The sequence below is a fragment of the Populus alba genome, chromosome 6, assembly GCF_005239225.2.
Source record: "Populus alba chromosome 6, ASM523922v2, whole genome shotgun sequence".
NCBI classification, from domain to species: Eukaryota; Viridiplantae; Streptophyta; class Magnoliopsida; order Malpighiales; family Salicaceae; genus Populus; species Populus alba.
Genome location: NC_133289.1, coordinates 4,878,020 through 4,899,557, shown reverse-complemented (window position 1 = coordinate 4,899,557; position 21,538 = coordinate 4,878,020). Strand labels below are relative to the sequence as shown.

Here is a 21,538-nt window from a genome sequence, read left to right as displayed (position 1 = left end):
ACCACTCTTCACATGCAGGCATATCTCATATAGCACCACAACACCTTACATTTTTGCATCATGTAACACAGCCAAAACTTTGTTATCTTCGGCTATGGACTGGTTCTCTTGGTTGTCAAAAAGCAGCCTCGAGCCCTCACTGATCTATGAGTATGGTCTTGCCTTTGCTCGTAATGAGCTCCAAGAAGAGGACTTGACGTACTTGAACCATGAGTTTCTTCAAAGTATGGGTATTTCAGTAGCCAAGCACAGGCTAGAAATACTCAAGCTTGCCAGGAAGGATGTTGCGGGAGGTCCACATGGCCTCTCTAAGTTCATTATGGCAATCAACAAGACCAAGAAGAGCATCCAGAAGTGTATCAATAAGTTGGTTTTTCATCGGGATTCTGCAGCATTTAAGACTGAACTAGAGCCAGAGCTAGCTAGATATCAAGGACAGTGGAGAAGAGGAGCATTGACAAGGAAGTACAGGAGTGAGAAGGAGTTGATCAAAGTAGAGCAGCCTCAAATACTCAAAATCAGGAGACAAGCAAAATCTGGTCCTTTGGATACTAGGATGCAAGAGAATTTGGTGCATGCCAATAGATGCTTGAAGCTGTCTGGTCCTCTGGATGGGAAAGTGCAGGAGAGATTGGTGTTTGCTTACAGGAGCCCAAAATTATATGGGACTCCAGATGGAAGGGTGCCACAAAGTTTGATGATGACTAATAGGAGCCCGCAAGTACGTAGCCCCTTGGATGCAAGATCCATAAGCCCAAAAGTTCATTGTGATTACAGCAAGGAAAGAAGAGAACTGAACGGTGATTTTGACGATCAGTCACTTTGGTCTGCACTATTTCAAGACATGAAACCCACTTAATCGAATGATTGTTTTCTTGGTGTGTCTTCCTTTTTTTTTTTGTTCCCAATGTGGAAACAAACTCTTGTATGTTTATGTGCTTTTACTTGCATCTCTTTTTCAGCGTGATTTGGAGGTTTACCTTCAGACATCAAAACATAGTATGGCATTCTTCGGTTTTTTTCAATAATTTGGTATTCATTTGGCACAGTTGCTTCCACCAAGTCATTCTTCAGCTCTAATCCTGCTTGTCTATTTTTTGCGTTGGAGCTGAAATATTTAAGTTGAAGGACAAAAGTTTAGATAGGTTAGAGATTCATGGACCCAGTGACGAGGATATTGTCCTATTCTGGTCAGTTTGGCCACCCAATCAATTGCTCTACCAGCAGTTCTAGCTATTTTTCAAACCCAACAATGAACAAAATTATGCATGAGAGCTCTGTTTTTTTCTTTTTTCTTTTTTAGAGCTCTGTTTTTTAAATCTGTGAGTGACGGGTCTAGACAAAACAGTCCTTGTACATTTCACAGCCCAGGTGGTGGGTTAAAGATACGGCATTGAGGTCTCCTCACTTCTAAGCATGCTCCACGAGGCATGGTTTAATGTCTGAGGAAATCCAAAGTTGGTCTTTCCTCCTGGTAGAGCTAGGACGAAGCGTACCCAAACCCAAGGCCAACTCTTAGCTTTTTTTCTGATTGGCCTAGGACAAGCTATGCCCGAATCCAAGATCATCTCTTAGCCTTCTCTTAATTAAACTCGATCACTTTTACATCTTTGCTTGATGATCCCCTACATTATGCATAGGATTTGTTTTGCAGGAGATCATGACTCTCATGTCAAACTGTTCTCTAACAATTTCAAAGCTCGTCAACTAGTCTTGAAAAAGCTTAGCATCGTTTACTCCAGACTTTGTCGCTACGCAATCAAGATTGTATGAGAATCAAACAAAACTGTCACTTCTTCTGCAACTGCGGCTGAGGAAACTTTAGCCATTTGAATACTACAAATGGTCCCTATACCAGCCAACTATTTGCATATGTAAATGATGCATCGAAATTGATCTTAATCTAGCTTTTTTGAGGAAGGACCCATCTGCTCTGTATCTGATGAGCTGCCATAGTTGGAGGCCTTGGTTCAGGGTCAGAATCGGAGAAGCTCTGTATTTACTCTGCTTGGGCTGCTGCCTTTTCTGGCTACAAGTTCCTCTTGTTGAAAACAAACTAATTTCTCGCCTTCCATATAGCTCAACAGAGCTTCTAACTGCTACTCTGGCCTACAATATTCAAGCTGCATCTCATCAAAGAATCAATGGTGTCTTGTCCCATTTGGTGTTAAAGACCTTTTCTTACCTGATTCTAAACTCTACTACTTCAAATCAGTTACAATGACCAAGTTGGGCGCGGCGCCTTGGGTGTAAATTTAGAGCTTCTATCAAATCCAATCCTATCGTAGACGGAAAGCATATCGATAGAGGAACTTATTGGTTGCTGAAAAGAAATGATTTCGTCATCACAAATTTGCTTTGTCCATCCAAGGAAAAGGAAACACTTGTATAAAGAGCACAACACAAGTTTTCAGACATAACTTGTACTGATACGATAAGATTGAATTCAATCTTGAATTTGAAAAGTAGAAACACCACACATGCTAAAAATATGTACACAAAAGGTTTCGGACCTCTAACCAGGATGGCATATGAAGATTGTCCACAAAAAAGTAGGAGCAATTATTGATGCTTTGTTTAAAGAAATAAAACCATGCTCGTCTCCAGTTGGGGTTTATGTACAAAATTGCAGCTGTTACCAACAGCATCACGATGTATGTCACAACAAAGCTCACATAGAAAACATCAGCATCCATGAAGCCACTTTCTTCTATATCATCCGTTGAAGTCCTTATCGGTAATGGCAACGCTTCTTCTTCTGGGGTGCAATTTCTTGAGAGTGGTGGTCCACAAAGGAGAGGATTTCCCTCATAGCTACTCTTGTTGAATGTTGAAAATTGTGGAACCATATCAGGTGTTCTACCAGATAGGTTATTGTGGGCTACACTAAAAACTTCCAGAGAATGCAATTGTACAAGTCCAGGAGGGATAGCCCCAGTCAAGCTGTTATTGGAAAGATCCAAGCTCTCAACTTCACTCAAATTTGAAAAAGTTTGTGGGATAGGACCTATCAAAAAATTATTTGACAGGTTCAGTACATGGATATGATTAAGGTTTCCAATTTCCGGAGGAATCTCACCTGTCAAATTGTTGCAAGAGAGATCCATTCCAGACATGATGTACAAAATGCTTATCGGGTAAGAATAGGATACACTCTTTGTTGTAATCTCTAAAGGCTCTCGAATCAAATACCTATCAGGATATATTTTAAGATAGCTGTACCAAATACTGCTTCTAAATCTTATACAAGGGAGGATATGACCAGAAAACTTATTATGAGAAAGATCAATGAAACTCAATTTGTCCAACTGGCACAACTGGATGGGTATTCTGCCTTCAAGGTTATTATAACCCAAGAGAAGAAAGCTCATGTGGGAAAACTCACCAATCCATTCCGAAATGTTGCCAGTCAATTGATTATGGCTAAGATCCAATGTAATTAGCTCGAAGGAGTTATGAAATGCATCCTCCAAAGACCCCTGTAATTTATTTTGTGACAAATAAACATGAACTAGTGGCAAAGAGCTAAAACAAGATGGCAGCTTTCCGGAGATGTTGTTTCCTGAGAGATCCAAAACTTGAAGAGAAGACATACTGCCAAACGAAGAGGGAATGCTACCGTTGAAGTGGTTTTTAGACATGGATAAAAATGTCAAACTTGGGAAATATGCTCCAATTTCTGTTGGGATGTGGCTGTCCAAGTGATTGTCAGAAATATCTAATTGTGACAAACTCACATGGGGATGAATCGGCAACTGGAAAGGTCCTGAAAGAGAATTGTTGACCAGGAAAAGTTCTTGTAGGTTTGTGTTGTTCTCTAGCAACCAATTTGGAACCCCTCCCCTCATTTTCATGTTAGAAAAATAAATTTCCCGCAAGTTGTGTTGATAGAAGAGGAATTTGGGAAAGGGCAATGCTCCACCATATGCTTGACCAGATAAATGAAGTCTCTCTAGTTGGAACTTTGGGATCAAATTGTGCTCCTCTAGCTCTGCACAGATTTCATTATTATAACCAAAGAAGAATTTGAGTTCCGAATGGTTGAAAAATGACCTCAATGAGATGGGGATTTGAAAGCGATTGTCCGAAAGTCTTAATTCTTGGATGGATGTCAGAGTTGTAAGAGGAGACGAGGAAATATCTCCCACAAAGTGATTGGAAGAGAGATCTATTTGTTTCAGGGCTGTCAAATTTGCCAAACAATTAGGCAAGACACCGCTGAGAGTATTATTGCTGATATCAAGACTTTGAAGATACTTTAACTCGCATAGACCTGAGAATTATCAATTTACAAAATATTTAACCTGAGAAAAAAGAGAGAGAGAGAGATCAGAAAGGACCATCAGACTTACCCTCGGCTATAGGTATGTTGCCACTGAGTCTACAACCATTCAACTTTAAACTCTTCAGAGTGGTAATCCTTCCTATTGTTTGCAGAAAGGTATTATTGAGAGTAGAGGAACTCAAATCCAACTTTTGCAAATTCTTGAGAGAAGGCAAGGCTACGATAAAACAAACCGACAAGAAATGATTAGTATTTTTGAAGAGGATAAAGTAAGGGATACCAATTAGGAGAAGCTCAAGTCTCTATAGCCAAATTAGACATCAGTACATATTGCAACTCACCTTGAGCTAATATTGTTCCTTCGAAATTATTGTTCCCCAGATCAAGTGTCTTGAGGTTTGGGAGTTTTGCCAATGATTGCAGTAATGGAAGTGAAATTCTTCTTCCATTTGCGGTGATATTAAGTAAACAAACTCTGCTTAGATTTCTGAAACCTCTAATACCTGCAAGAGAGAAGAAGAAACAAAACAAGTTTCACACCTTACGAGCAAATCAAAATCGTCCTTACTGCATGGAATCTTGGGTAAAAAGTTAGGTGGGTCGATCGATCCGTGAAGCCACCATCGTTCATGTGGAATATTTAAGTACTACCTTCTGAGAACACAAACTCGTCAATCTCATTTCCGCTGAGATACAGCTTCCTCAAGTTGCTCAAAGCTTCCAATTCTAGGTTGCAGGAAAATAGAACTGATTAGGTCACAGCAAAGCCTTGGAACTCATTTTTTGAAATGGAATAACGTGTGGGCAATAATTGGTTTCTAAACCTTTCATATTGAATGTTCCTTTCAGATGGTTCTTTGCCAGATCGAGATTCTTGAGAGATGAAAGACCCTTGAAGGATGATAAGATACTGTTATCAAAGCGATTACCTCCCAAATCAAGATACTCCAAATTGCTCAGTTTCAGCACTTCATCCTCACCACCTGTAAGAAATTAATAATTGTACAAGGTTTGATGTAAAAATAGCGAAACTGTGAAAAGATAATGCATAACTCAAAAATCTTTCGTACCATGAAGGGATTTAAACCCTTCAATGTGATTGCTCGCAATACGCAGATTCCTTAAGTTTGTCAGATTATTCAATCCTGGCAATACGTAGAACATAAATTAATGCTATATATAATTGCTTTGGAATCATGATTGTGTTTGAGACAATTAGTTTAAAAACTGAGATGAGAAGAGCCAGGCTCACCTTCCACGCTAATTGTTCCTTCGATTTCATTATTGTGTAGAGATAAATATTTCAAAGATGAAAGACCACCTAAGGATGAAAAGATGCTGCTGTTGAATTTGTTTTGCCCTAACTGGAGTATCTCCAAATTGCCAAGGACTGATAGTCTTTCAAAACCTGCATGAGAGTGCATGGTTAGCGTTTAAGCATTAAAGTTATAAAACTTGTATCAATTTCTAAAATTGCAGCTAAGAGGCAAACCTTCATTCTCAACACATCCCGCAATACGATTTCCATACAAGTAAAGAGCGTTCAGCTCTGGGAATGGAAGAAACAAAGACGCATTCAGGAGCCCGTCTCCCAGCTCCCAACCCCTTGAGAAAGAAAGGTCTATTTCGACAACTCGAAGTGTGCTGGAGTTGCAGTGGACTTGTTTCCATTCGCAGCAGTTAGCATCTCTTCCCCAGGAGAGCAGGAATCCGCCATTTGGGTAACCAAAGGCATCTTTGATTTGCAAGAGAGCAACTCTTTCTTCCTCCAAGCAACCATGGCACCGCCACCCTTGTATTAAAACCACCACATTTATAATCATTATCACTACTAAACACAGCCTGTTCAACTCCATTTGAAGAACTTTGCTATTAGTAAATTCTCAGAAAAAAAATACAAAATACACCTCTGTCGCCATAGAAAGTAACTGTCAGAGGTTCTCTTATAGGATAGGATAGCGCAAAGCTTACGTTTTTACAAGACCACGGTGTAGAGAAATTAACGAGAATCACTCCGCGTAATGTTCAACAGATTTTCTTTTTATTGTTTATTTTTTATTTTTACTTTCAAGTACGTACGCATAAGATCTACTTTGTTTGACTTCTCATTTATTGGTTTCAGACTTGGCACGCGTTTTCTTTAAGAAAAAGAGGAAAAATTAGATATATGCCCTGTTACTGCTGCATTTACTGTGGTGCGTGCCTCAACTGCACTGTACATAGTTAAATAAAAAATAAATTCTAGAAAGTTCTCTGTTGTATATAGCATCATGGGTAATATTTCTTGAAAGAAATAGTAAAACAAAACGGTATTTTATTGTTTTTCCAAGTTATGATGTATTCATGATATAAAAAATCATCTCATTATTAAATTGATATTTGATATTTCACAATATAATTTAATTTCATCAATTAATTACAAAAATTGAAACAAAAGGGGCAAGATTTTAACACTTAACAAAAAAAACAGCTTTTTCTATTGTTCATCGAACATGAAAAATTAATTATAGTTTTATCCTCTGGAGACGGAAACAGAGGAGAGGGTGAGCATAAGAAACGAAAAAGCAAAGAAAAAAAAAAGAAAAGACGAAACAGAGATCAGCACAGGAAAAAAACCGGAGGGGAACGACAGAGGGAGAAAAAAAGGGGAGAGATCCGCACCAGCACTGCCCATGCCATCGTCAACTCATCATCTTCTTCGTCCAGCAGCCACTGCTATTCTCCATCACCACCGCTAGAACTGCAGAGAGGCAGGAACACCGTTGACAGGAGGGAACAAAAAAAAACAGAGTAAGAAGACAGCATAACCGAAATACGGGGAAGAAGAAGAAAAACTGCAGAAAACACTGCCCGCCACCGTCATAACCACCGTGAGCCATCGTCGGCTTCCACTCCACCGCCACCAGCATCACTGTGAGTGTAAGCCGTTACCATCGTCTTCGACATCGTTTCCGCCACCAGGTTTGTTCTCTTCGTCGCTGTGCATGCAAATTTCATTTTTTCCATTTTCACTGTTCAAGTGAATTATAATTCACCTGAACAATGAGATGCAAATGTTCCGGGTCACTGGCTTGGGCCAGTGACCCAGTTAGGGCTGCTGGGTCCAACCCAGCTCAAAAAATATCAAAAACTTATTTCAAAAATTCTGTGATTTTGAGCAATTCTTTTTTACTGCATTTTAATTAATATCGGTTTGTATTTTTATACAGTAAAGATACAAATACGATATTAAAATACCCGGTTTTCATCAAGACATTGAAAAATAAAAAATAAAAAAATATATTTTTTATGCATACGGCCAAGTCTCTCTAAAAAAATAAAATAAAATAAAAACATATTGTATCTTCATAAAAAAAAAAAGGGTTTTAGCATGCATATTGAGCTTTAATAACTAGTTTATTAAAGTTACGAGAACTAGATTAATATTTCAAAAATTAAAAAAAAAATTATTTTGTTTTCAGATTCAAAAACTAGGGTTATGATTTTATACGTAAGACATACTCCGAATATTAAATTCTTTTGTTGAGGTTATAACGGTTAGTTTTTTCCCCCCTAATAAAATAAGGATTTCCTTACCGAGGATAATTTTTCTTAAATCACAGATGGACCAATAGCTAGAAAGCACGACAAGACTTTAGATTTATCAGACAATAAAACAATGCAGCTTACCTTAAGTAAGGTGTATTTGAGGTGTTAATACATTTCCTTTACGCAATCAGTTTCCGTACCCGATCTCTGAGATCAGTTAGAGTTTCTAGTTACCAAAATATTAGATGGTGACTCCCATTCTATTTTTCCACTAATAAAAGACAAGAATTCCTTATCTCCCCACATTTGCTACATTAGATAACGATTTGAGAGTGGATGTTCTCGCTGCAACGCCGCACATGTGCGACAAGTAGCATATACTCTTTGTTTTAAAATCTAAAGATGTCTGAAGAGAAGGGTCTTCCATGGGGATGGGATTAACGATTCAGCTGCTGAAGCGATTCCAGAAGGATTTGAAATTGCTTCACGTTCCCTCTGCCAATTACTGCTAGATTTTAGGCATGGAAGAATATGACCATATAAATTATTATGAGACGGATCAATCAAACTCAATTCCTCTAACTTGCACGACTGGATTGGGATTTCATCTTCTACATTATTATAATTGGTGTCTTTTTTTCTTTTTCTTTTTAAAGAACCAACACATATATTATAAAAATTGCCTATACATTTTGTCACTGGCAAATCAAATATACTCTTTTTTATCAATTTTGTCATTAAAATCTTGAACAAGAATTTTGAAACAAGAAAATTGTCAAAGAACCAATTCAACCCAAAAACTTAAGCTGTTAGGTGAGGCACCAAGATATAATTTATATTATTCTTTAACACATCCCCTCAAGTGAAAACCTTTTCGGCTTGAAACTTGCACAAGTCCACATTACCTTGTGCTTAATTTTATCAAATAAATGGAGATGGTGAGATTCGAACTCGTGACCGCTTGGTCATTAAAGCTCTGATACTATTGTCAAAGAAACCAATTCAACCCAAAAAGCTTAAACTGTTAGATAAGACCCCAAGATATGATTTATATTATTCTCTAACAAAAATTAAAATCCTATATGAATGGAATTGTTGATTTATAGGATAATTTTGATATCTCCAAGAGCATGATTATTTGCACTTTTGCTATTTGATAACAATATCAAAGAAGGGAGACATGATAGCTGAGAAGGATTTAGAATGGTGAAGGTTTTGAAAAAAAATAAAATGAAAGAAAGAGTTAAATTAATTGAAATCTTGATTTTCATTTAACTATATTATTTAAATTAATTTGAATCTTGATTTTTATTTAAATATATTATTAACAAATAAAAAGACGATGTTGCTAAGTTAGAATTGACATTGGTAGGATTTGAGAATTTCTTGATAAATAACCTTCTCAAGTTTCACCTGACCCACAATCCAAGATTTGCTCCAGATCAACCTTGGATAGGGTTCAAAAACCACAGCGAAAAGTAAAAGGAACGTAACAGAGAGACGAGAGTCATGTGTGTTACCGGCCATTGAATTAATATTGATGTAAAGCAAAAACTTGGGAATTTCCTCGAAGAATCAATGGGACATTAAGCATAATAAAGAAGACTTTATTACATATGGAAAATCATGAGATGTCGACGACCAATTCCATCCAAACCACAGGGTAGATAGCGTGGAATTGAATTCCAGTGCCATACAATTCACTAACGAACACTTTCTCAACTTTTTCATTGTAAAAGACAACATTCATTGCAACAACATGTAGGGAATTTCGACCGGTGATGTTCTGATATTTGCTCATTGGAGGCTAAGCACACTGACACAATATTTAACGTGGTTCGGCAAATCGCCTACATTCACGGGAGAAGCCATTTGTTTATATAGAGAGAGAACAAGATTTACAACAATAGAGGAGGAGGAATTATTTCCTCTTTAACAAGTCTCAACCTCACTCTATTTCTCTCTTCTTGGTGCTGCAATGGCAGCCCACTCTCTCCTATATTTCTCACATCTTTGGCTCTAATATCTCTCACTCAACTCTCTCATTTTGCTCTCTAAGGTCATGCCTCTTTTATAGGCATCAATGGCAGCTCCTCTTACTCCTTTGTCATCAATGGTGGCTGCCAAACTCATCTTTTCTTCAACAAAGGCTGCTGTCAACTTCTTCTCTTCTTCAACAATGGTGGCTACCAAAGTCAATGGTTTTAGCCACCATTTGTTGCACATGTAATGGCAACATACCTAACACAACAATCATAAGATCGAGCTTGTACAAAGCCAGCGGTATACAATTTAATTCATCAAGTATTTCAAATGGGTTAAGCAGGTTCTCTGTAGTAGTGATAAAGCTGATCTTCATTGTTTTATTACCAGGGTGGTGGTGCCATTTGTGCTTGGAGGAAGAGCGAATTGCTCCATCGGAAATAAAAAATTTCCTTTTACCTACCCCTTCCAATCCCCGTGACGCATTTATGCACAAATCTTCCAATTCCCAACCCCTTATTAACGAAAGATCGAGTGTGTTGATTCGTCTTGTAGTTTAAAGAGCCGGCGGTATATTTGTATACAACCAAAATTCTGCATAGGGCTCATCATTTATTTTAGCATTTGGGTTTTAGGTAGCGATTGGTTAATGTTTCAGGTTAGGTTGAGGAGACCAAGATATAGACAAAAATAAATCTATTCTTGAGATAATTTTAGAGTAAATTTTTGTATTTATAAAATAAGAGATATAATAGGGTTAACTTGAGTTAACTTCATTTTTTTTAATAAAAAAGGAACATAACGACTTTGTTTGGATCATTTTTTATAATTAATGGGTTCTTACTAGGTTTTATCCTGGGTTGAACAAGTTGTGGTTCAATCTAGTTTTTGACTGGGTTGGGCTTAGTCAATCCCCTATATTTTCATAAACCTGGATCTCAGTAACAGGTGCTAGGCTGGCCGGGTCCTAAGTCGACCTGCAGGTAATTCAGGTTTGTAACTAGGTTATTATACTATTATTAATTTCAATACTTAATATAAGCTAAGAAAAAAAATATAATTATTTTTTTACAAGTTTGTAACTTTGACAATATATATATATATATATATATATATATATATATGATGTTTAATGTTGTAAAGAATAACAATAACAACAATAAAAACCAGTTTTAACTACAGGTTGGTCAAGTTTCAGTATGCATTTGCTCCTGCACCTCATATTATGTATGGGCATCATACTAATTCTATTTTGGATATCTTTCTCTGCAGGAGTTGCTCGGGTTACTGCACAATAACTAGATTTTTTTTATATATTACATGCAATACAACTCAGACTACACAGACTAACAATCTAGTGATTATCTATGGTGATAAAGAAAAGGATACCACTGAATTGATAGATGATGCTTTTTCAAAAAATATCTCTACCATTCTCCACTAGAGTATGCTGGCATGAAAAGGGATACATGTGATAAGAAAATCAGCTCAAATTTTCAAACGTGGTGAAGCAATATTTATTAATGGTTAATGGGACAATATGCACGTACGTGAAAAAGTTGCCGGTCGTTCTTGATTGAATTAATCTATTAGGAAATCACTTGAATTTGGTTCTCTGGATTTCAATTTCTTTCTGCAAATATTGATTTGTTATTCAACTTTACATCTCCCTCTCACTCTTGTTTTGAAATTGATAGTTTTGTTTGACCTATTGAACTATACATTGCATGCACATTCTTTGGTTTTGATCTCTTGTTTTTCCTCTATTTTTGGCTTGGATTTTTACCTTTATCTCTCACATTTTTAGAAATGAGTGAAAGGTCTCGTCCTCTTTCGAAAAGGAAGCAACTTTTCTAGTTGAGATCTCCTCCTAGTAAGGTATATGATGATGAAAAGTGATGCATATATGACCTTCAAATTTGGCTTTTGCTAAGCCGAATAGGAAGTGGAAGTTTTAGTTTGCTTTTACTAAAGGGTAGTAAAAGCCGTCTTGCAAGTTAATACTCGAGAATTTTCAAGGCATCACAAGGTCAGTGCTATCATGGAAAGTGCAAGAATCCACTAAGCAAGGTCTCTCCATGGCTCTCACGTGGAAGCTAATCACTTGGCATTTGAGGCAGCTTAGCACATGCAAGTAAGCAGAGCCCAAGACAGATCCAGGTTGGTTTTTGTTTATCTACTATTTCTTTCTTACCAGGACTCTTCCGTCGTGGGCTCATTCTGAACCATCTACAGATGTCTGGAGAGAAGGGTCTTCCATGGGGATGGGATTATCGATTCAGCTGCTGAAGCGATTCCAGAAGGATTTGAAATTGCTTCATGTTCCCTCTGCCAATTACTGCTAGATTTTAGGCATGGAAGAATATGACCATATAAATTATTATGAGACAGATCAATCAAACTCAATTCCTCTAACTTGCACAACTGGATTGGAATTTCATCTTCTACATTATTATAATTGTTTTTTTTTTTTAAGAACCAACATATATATTATTAAAAATTGCCTATGCATTTTGTCACTAGCATTTTCAAATATACACTTTGTTATCAATTTTGTCATTAAAATCTTGAACAAGAATTTTGAAACAAGAAAATTTAAAATCCTATATGAATGGAATTGTTGATTTGTAGGATAATTTTGATATCTCCAAGAGCATGATTATTTGCACTTTTGCTATTTGATAATAATATCAAAGAAGGGAGACATGATAGCTGAGAAGGATTAGAACGGTGAAGGTTTCGAAAAAGAAAATGAAAGAAAGAGTGAAATTAATTGAAATCGTGATTTCATTTAACTATATTATTTAAATTAATTTTGAATCTTGATTTTTATTTAAATATATTAGTTAACAAATAAAAAGACATTGTTGCTAAGTTAGAATTGGACATTTGTATATTTGAGAATATTCTGATAAATAACCCTTCTCAAGTTTCACCATGGTGAAATAGTAAAGGAACTAACAGAGAGACGAGAGTCATGTAGTGTTACCAGCCAGTTGAAATTAATATTGATGTTAAAGCATAAAACTTGGGGAATTTCCCTCGAAAGAATTCAATGGGCAACAATAAGCCAAAATTAAAGAAGACTTTATTACATATGGAAAATACTGTGATGACGACACCAATTCCATCCAAACCACAGGATTGAAATGTAGAATTTCAAATTCTTACTAGTTTTGTTTTTTATTTGAAAATATATTAAATAATAATATTTTTTTAATTTTTTTTTTAATATTAATAACATCAAAATAATTTAACAATTAAAAAAAAAAATAACTTAAAGCCAAAAAAATAAAAATAAAAATATATTTTAAAAGAACATTTTAAAATAAAAAAATAAACATGTCTTAATAGCCACCATCAATGCTTTTAAACTAACGTTTCAAAACCGTCCAATAAACAAATCTAACACTAAATATGAACTATATGACTATGTAAAGAAAAACTAATCTACAAAGCATAAATGAAAAAAATCATTCGTTCTGCTGCAACTTTTGCTCTGTAGATAATGTTACGGAAAAAAAAAAAAAAAACCAGAGCTTGGCCTGCAAACAAAGTTGCGAGTCTTGTTAAATTGAAAATTTTTTTTTATTTATAAGTAATATTTAAAAATTTAAAAATATATTTAATATTATTTTCAAGTAAAAAATTATTACACCATAATATCCAACATTTATTTTATTTATTAAAATACAATATTTAATTAACAATCCTATACCATTATTATAAATTCAATTTGACTCAAGATCATATTATTTTAATTTTTTATTGTTTTTTTATTTATTTGGATTAATTAATATTGAAAATATTAAAAAATATTTTAATATATTTAAGTAAAACATTACATCTATAATATCAAACATGCAATTTATTATAAAAATACCAATATTTAACACTATTATGTTCATTATTATATTATTAAATTCAATTTGCTCAACTATCATATTATTTAATACCTTTATTTTCAGACTGAACGTTTATATATATTATAATTAAAGAAACGTATTATGAAACCTAAATTGCATTAGGACAGTCTTTTTTTTAAAAAATAAAACTATATTATTTAAATTTTAAAAGAAATATTTGAATGTCTATAAATTAAAAACATTAAACCCTATAAAGATTTGTAGAACGAACTTGAAAATATAATTAAAAAAAGAAAAGTAAAAACCATTTTGTAAAAACCTAATGAACCAAGCCAATGACATAAGTGGCAAGATGCTGTTTTTTCAAAATATTTCATTAGTTTTCAATTTTTTATTCGAATTTTTTGCGGAATTAGTTTCAACATCCTCTTGTAAAAATCTTCACTTCCAGCTTTTTGGAGTGTGTCCACAAAGCAAAGGATTTCACCCGTAGCTAAGACTATTTAATTTTTCTACTTACCATTTAAACAAGACTGACACTGATTCACTGTTTTTGCGCATGCGTGATGGACCATTTTATTTGTCTTATGCTCTCTACTTATTGTTAGAAAACAAAAAAAGAGGATTGTCCAGAAATCCTTTTAAATTTAAAAAAATCCTTCCAACCTCATACCAGCCTAGCACTTTCCCACGAAGAATATGAATTTGGAAAATAAGCCGAAAGAGAGACTTTGTCTATGGCCCGTGGAAAATTAATGACATTTGATTGTGAATTGCAAATTGCAGTCCAACGATCTTATTATAAAGAGCCTCTGACCGTTGTTTTTCGATACATAATTTTCATCGAGGAGTCCAAATGGGTTTAAAACAGGTTCTCTTCTTTAGCAGGGGACACTGATGATTTATGCTATGGTTTTGTCACAAAAGCTGTGGTCATGTCACGGTGTTTAGACGAAGAGAGAAGTGCTCTCTTGCGGATTAAAAGCTCCTTTAATTACCCAATCTTCCTTCAATCTTGGGGAAAAGTAGCTAACTGTTGTTCTTGGGAAGGCGTTGACTGCAATTTCACTACAGGACGAGTTGTCGAACTTCATCTTTCACGCATAAGGGAAGAGGAAATGGAGATTTGTTACCTAAATGTCTCTTTGTTCGTCCCTTCCAAGAACTGCAAATATCTTTATTTAAGTCGAAATTTTTATAGTTGTTGTGTTGAGAATGAAGGTTTATCTCTTGTTTGCGTGCTACTGCCAATTTCAAACAGGAAAAAAAAAAAAAAGAAAAAGAATAATTCTATATTTTTCAAGCTACTGATTGAAATGCCCATGCAGGTTTTGAAAGACTATCAGGACTTGACAGCTTGGAGTTCTCAAATTTAGGCGTAAACAAATCGACAACAGCATCCCTTTCATCCCTTGGTGGGCTTTCCTCTTTGAGATCCCTGTATCTATATCGTAACCAACTCAAAGGAGCAATTAGTGTTGATGGTAATTAAGCTTGATCACTTCTCTCCTTTTCTTTCTCAAATAAAACCATGTTTAATTACTGCCCTTTTTTTTAATTGTTTGTAGTCTTTGGTACAATTATATTGGCCAGAACTGAATAATCTAACAAGCTTTGCCGGTCGTTGGATTCGCGTTGGTGGCAATGAAAATTGAAAGCTTTAAATCCATTCATGGTATGAAAGGGAGTTGTGAGTTGATTTGAGCAATTTGTTTTTCACACATACATAGTACTTCCATTATCCTTTCAGGTTACATGAAAAGCTTATTGTATTTTTATAGGTACTAGTGACGACTTACTGAGGTTAAGAAATCTGGAATCCCTTGGTTTGAATGTTAATCACTTCAATGACAGTGCCTTATCATCCCTCAAGGGTCTTTCATCTCTCAAATCCCTGGATATAGGGTACAACCAACTGAAAGGATCATTCAATGTGACTGGTAACCTCACCTTTTTCGATTCCTAAAAACCAATTTGTGATTTTTGCTGTGATGTAATATTAAATTTCTGTTTTTCGACAACCTAGAGCTGGATGCTTTGATCAACTTAGAGGAAGTGTATCTAGATGGAAACGAGATTGACAAATTTGTGTTATCCAAAGGTATTGATTGCTTTCCACACTGATTGATGGTAGCTTTACCGCTTCATCAACCTAAAATCTCATTAATTGAATTGTATTTTCGAGGATGATTTTGCTCTGGAATAAAAGCTCAGAAGGTTTTAAAACTTGTTTTACTTTTGCTGTCCCCTGTAGATACTAGAGGTTTTGGAAATGTAAGCCTCATTTCATTATCTAATAGCACCTCAAATGGAAGAGCTCTTCCATTTACATTGCTGCAATCGTTGACGAAATTCCCAAACCTCAGGACCCTTTCTTTGGATGAGAATAATCTTGAAGGAAGTTTCGGAACAACATTAGATAAAGGTAATTTGTGGTATTGATGCCTTAAAGCGATCATGAATATCTGTTAATTGTTCTTTTTTTCTTTGTAAACGTGCTTTAAATCATATTTTCCTAGTTATAGCAATTTAATTGATTGTAGCGGGGACATTATAATGGAGCTTCTTGTTGGTTTCATCATCTTGTTTCCTTATCATTATCCGGCTCTTGAATACCAAGCATAATTTCTTGTGGGTTTGATTATTGTAGACTTGGCTTCTCTCAAGAATTTAGAAGAGTTGGATTTGAGTTCCTCCACTGTCGATAATAGCTTTCTGGAAACAGTCGGGAAGATTACTACTCTAAAGAGTTTAAGATTGAATGGCTGTCGACTCAATGGCTCCATCCCTAAAGGCAAGTCTGACCACCTTTCCCCTCCTTAGGCATTCTGCTTCTTCTCTGACTAAAATTTTTATAAATCAATAAATTCTCAGGCCTATGTCAGTTAAAGCATCTCCAAAATCTATATATCACGGGGAATGATCTCAGTGGTGCTTTGCCTTGGTGTTTGGCAAATTTGACATCCCTTCAACAATTAGATTTGTCTTACAATAACTTTATTGGAGACATTTCCTTCTCTCCTCTTACAAGTCTCACATCCATCCGTGTGTTATCACTTTCAGACAACCACTTTCAGATCCCCATCTCATTGAGCTCATTTCTCAACCATTCACAACTCAAGAATTTCGATGGTAGCAATAATGAAATATATGTTGAAGAATTAGAGGAGCATAATTTGGCCCCAAAGTTCCAATTAAAGCGTCTTGATTTATCTGGCAATGTACATGGTGGAGCATTTTCCTTTCCCAAATTCCTCCTCCATCAATACAACCTCCAAGAAATTGATTTTTCTAACCTAAAATTGAGGGGAGGGTTTCCTATTTGGTTGTTAGAGAACAACACAAACCTAAATGAACTCTATTTGGCCAACAATTCTCTTTCAGGGACTTTTCAATTGCCAATTCATCCTCATCAGACTTTGTCTGAATTAGATATTTCTAACAATAACTTCGAAAGCCACATTCCTAGAGAAATAGGATCATATTTTCCAAGTTTAACATTTTTATCCATCTCTGATAACCACTTCAGTGGTCGCGTTCTCTCTTCATTTGACTCTCTGTTGTATCTTCAAGTTTTGGACCTCTCAAATAACAACATCTCTGGAACCTTACCATCTTTCTTTAACTCTTCAAACCTCCAACATGTTTATCTGTCACGAAATATGCTACAAGGATCCCTAGAACATGCATTTCAGAAATCCTTTAAGCTAATAACGTTGGATCTTAGCCATAATCATTTGACTGGTAGCATTCCAAAATCGATTGGTGAGTTTTCCCAACTAAGGTTTCTTCTCTTGGGTTATAATAATCTTGATGGCAGTATACCCACGCAATTGTGCAAGTTGAACAAATTAAGCTTCATTGATCTTTCTCATAATAATTTTTCTGGTCATATTCTACCTTGCCTAAGATTTAATAGCTTTGGTTGGATCCTCTTCCGCAGACGATATTTTTATTTGTATCCTCTTCGAGAACCATTGGTTATTGCAACAAAGAGTATGTCCTATCCTTATCCGCCAAGTATTTTGTACTTCATGACCGGAATGGATCTCTCTTGCAACAGTTTGTCAAGTGTGATTCCTCCTGAAATTGGGAATCTCAACCACATTCGTGTATTGAACCTGTCCAACAATCATTTAATAGGCCCAATCCCACAAACTCTTTCAAATTTGAGTGAAGTTGAGAGCATGGACCTTTCCAATAACAGCTTGAATGGGGAAATCCCTCCTCAACTTGTACAATTGCATTTTCTTGCCTATTTTAGTGTAGCGAACAATAACCTGTCTGGTAAGGCTCCTGAGATGGTTGCACAATTCTCAACATTCAATAAGAGCAGCTACGAGGGAAATCCCTTACTTTGTGGACCACCATTGATTAACAGTTGCACCAAAGAAGTACCACCACCACCACCTGGGCCATCTACTGATGAGAAAGAAGAGAGTAGCGCCTTCATTGATGCAAAAGTTTTCTGTGTGAGCTTTGTTGTGACGTACATCATGGTGCTATTGGGAATAGCTGCAGTTTTGTATATAAACCCAGACTGGCGGCGAGCATGGTTTTATTTCATTGAGAAGAGCATCAACACTTGCTACTACTTTGTTGCGGACAATCTTCTTAAGCCATTCAGAATCAGAGTTTGGAAGCCTTTGGTATAAATAAATCTCAACTTTGCATTGTTTCTACATTTCAAAGGGAAGATTTAGATGGTCAATCTTATCTCATCTCAGTAGTATAAATAATGTCTAAAAAGTTGTGTTCTTTGTAGCAATGCAATGAAGAAAATCATTTCTTCACAATTTTGCTTTCAGCATTCAGCAAGTTCTTTCTCATATATCTTCCTTCAAATCGTAAGAACGAGTAATGGATATACCTAAGACAAACCCAAGGCATGCAACTCAGTGTAGTTTATTTGTAGGAGTATCTGTTGAACAAGGCAGAAAATGGTAAAGTTTTCATTTACCCCGTGTTATAATTCAAGGAAATGTCAACTGGAACAGAGTAGCTCTGGAATTTATTTTGTGTGAATGCTCTGGAATTGTTAGTTGGACTGAATTGAAGCTTTGAAACGATTCGTATGTACTTCATGTTGTTACTCATTTTTGGACCCCCACGTGCTAAAGACGGTGTATACCTCTTTTGAATAGAGTGTAGGAGTTTAGCTCATGTTCGCCAGAAGATTGACAAAAGCACATAAGAAATATTTTTTTCCAAAAAAACCTGGTGTGAGCTATTTTCTGTTCTTTTTTAGCTTTCCCCTTTACTACCAAAATCATTAGGTTTTCTTAGGTTGATCAGGAGTCTTCAAAATGCTAAATTCATTCCTTCATTATCTGGTCTTTAAGGTTGAATAAATCCCTTAGAATTTGCACTAAAAAATGGTTTTGCTGCTATTGCAATTTTTTATTCCAACTTAGGCTCTGATTCTAACTTAGTTCGTACGATATCTGACCATCCTAGGTGTTGCTACCCAATTTTTGACCCATGTTTTGATAAATTTTTAGAAAAATTCAAAAATAGAGAAAAAACAATGAAAATCCAAAAAAATAGGATTTTTATATATTCTCGTCATTTTAGCATTTTCAGCGTCGTCTAAAAAAAGAATTTAAATTTTCAAAAGATTTTCAAACGCGTTCGACTTTTCACGCGTCATTTTTAAAATCATTGATTTTCCTCATTGAGTCGACGTTGATATTGCTCGTTTTCAAAAAAATACAAAAAAAATTAATTAAGAAAGAATCAAATTTACAAAAAGAAAGAAGTTGAGGGACCAAGTTGAAAAACCTAGCAACATTTCACCTATAAATACTAGTCTTTTCAACACATTTAGAGTGGGAGGCAATTTTGAGATTGGAGGGGGGAGACAACACAAGAACAAGAAAACCCTAAACCTAAAAGACTTCCCCCCCCATGCAGCCGCTCACCCAAGCGCAACCAGCCAAACATCCACCCCCCAAAGCCCCCCCGGATTATTTTTCTTCTTCCTCTTCTCCGGCCGGCTTGCCAACAACAACACAGCCGCCCCCATCTCTTCTTCATCTGATCCCCACACTTGAACCCGGCCGATCCAACCATCTCCTTCTTCCTTTGAAATCAAAAGCCAGCAGCTTCTCCTCTCTCAAGCCTCACCTCACAGAAGACAGCCCCTCTCTCACTCACGGGGTTCCTCCAACACCGGACAAGCTCGCCTCTGTCAGCCGCAACAACGGCCACAGAAACCACAACGCCTTCCCCCTTCGCTTTCCCCTCTCGCCGGCCGCCTGCTTCTCCTCCCACGATCTCTTCATCTCCATCGACAACGAAGCCGCTGAACGGACGACAGCAGCAGCGACCCCAACAGCGCTGCCTGAAGTAGAGGCTGACCCGGGGCAAAGTCGATCTGAAGAAGGGCGAACCGATCTGCAGATCAAAGAGAAGCAGATTTGAAACGAAAAGAAAAAAAACAAAATAAAACCGACTGTTTGTGGTGTTTGCTTGGCTTTGCAGGTGACGGTGGTCTTCACCGCCGGTGAGGAGAGAAGCCGAGCGTGACCCACCTCCTGTTTTTGGAACAGTGGCGGCGCGTGAACCCACACGCCGCCAGTGGCGGTGGCGCGTGGAAGGACGCGCCGCCACTATTCCCGAGCACTGTTCCAGTACCCAGAAACCTTTCAACACTGTCTCGGGCCTTCCCTGCAGTTACTGTAGATTTTTGGGTTTTTATTTTGTAATTTTTAAAATGTAATATTTTTATTTAGCATTGATTTTTTTTTATTTGTATTGTGAATGTAAAAGAAAAGAAAAGGAAAGGAAAAGAAAAGAAACAAAAAAATAGTGAAAAGTGAATATGTGTGTTTGTATTTTTATTGAATGATAAAAATAAAAATAAAAAAGGATAAAAAGAATTAATTGTTAATTTAAATATGGTTAAATATCTCAAGGACAAAAAAAATCAAGTTGTATGTTCCACGAAAATGTAAGAACAAGTTTCTACATATATTCGGGGATTTAATAACTGATTTATTAAAGCTTTAGAATTTAATTAATATTTTAAATTTTCAAATCACATCAGAACACAAAGCAGCTTATCTCAGGTAGGGTGCGTTAGGGGTGCTAATACCTTCCCTAGCCACAACCAGTCCCTTACCGGCAATCTCTAACAAGACCAGTATATCAGGTTTCCTAGTAGCCCTCAATGAATTACTAGGTGGCGACTCCAACGAACGAATTCAAAGCAAACGCAACAACGATAAAAATTGTCAGCCCGATGCCGCGCGTGGATTTTTTGACGTGCGACACTAGGTATATTCTGTCACTCATTACACATTAAAAAATTGATGTACACATTTAATAGGTCCTAGGGATCATTGTTCTTACAGCAGATTCTCAATCAGATTTGGATGCTCAACATTATCAGATCAAGAACTTTTTTGACCAACTAGATTACTGTCAGATTTTGTTCTCTAAAATGATTTTATCTCACTTCGAATCCTTCATCAAAGATTAGTCCTGGACGCGTAGATAAATTTGGGCTTTGAATCGATTGATTTCAATATCAGAAGCTCAAGATATTCCTGTTTGAATATCTAACGTGAAGAAAGAGAATTCTGCCGCGAGAAGGATATTGACCCGTGTCTACACTAAAAAAACTCTATTTTTGGCCTAGTTTTTGTGATTTTTGTTCTTAGTTCATACTTTCAGTCATATTAGGATACTCGGCATTCGTCAGTTTTTGAGTTAGACCTGGAGATCCCTTTTGACCAACTAGATTACTGCCAGTTTTTGTTCTATAAAATGATTTTATCTCACTTTGACTCCTTCATCAAAGTTGTAGTCCTAGACACGTAGATGAATTTGGGTTTTTGAATCACTTGATTTCAATATCAGAAGCTCAAGATAT

At 36.2% G+C, this 21,538-nt stretch overlaps 3 protein-coding genes across 3 annotated transcripts; 2 read left to right on the top strand and 1 right to left on the bottom strand.

Moving 5' to 3' along the window:
* Positions 1-1,028, top strand: LOC118032634 (uncharacterized). The gene has a single exon (XM_035037401.2). It carries the CDS (start codon positions 95-97, stop codon positions 857-859), a length of 765 nt encoding a protein of 254 aa, XP_034893292.1. The 5' UTR covers positions 1-94; the 3' UTR covers positions 860-1,028.
* Positions 1,029-2,339: 1,311 nt separating this feature from the next.
* LOC118032633 (cuscuta receptor 1) lies at positions 2,340-6,275 on the bottom strand. The gene is made up of 8 exons (XM_035037397.2): positions 5,778-6,275; positions 5,538-5,693; positions 5,356-5,430; positions 5,110-5,268; positions 4,937-5,011; positions 4,627-4,788; positions 4,353-4,502; positions 2,340-4,273 (listed from the first exon to the last, which is right to left on the bottom strand). Exons 1-8 carry the CDS (start codon positions 6,139-6,141, stop codon positions 2,484-2,486), a joined length of 2,931 nt encoding a protein of 976 aa, XP_034893288.1. The 5' UTR covers positions 6,142-6,275; the 3' UTR covers positions 2,340-2,483.
* Positions 6,276-14,780: 8,505 nt separating this feature from the next.
* On the top strand, positions 14,781-18,744 carry LOC118032639 (cuscuta receptor 1). Its single transcript, XM_073409651.1, has 7 exons — positions 14,781-14,883; positions 14,991-15,146; positions 15,444-15,602; positions 15,689-15,763; positions 15,917-16,087; positions 16,313-16,456; positions 16,537-18,744. The coding sequence occupies exons 1-7, from the start codon at positions 14,781-14,783 to the stop codon at positions 18,315-18,317; spliced, it is 2,589 nt and encodes an 862-aa protein (XP_073265752.1). The 3' UTR covers positions 18,318-18,744.
* The last annotated feature ends 2,794 nt before the right edge of the window (positions 18,745-21,538 follow it).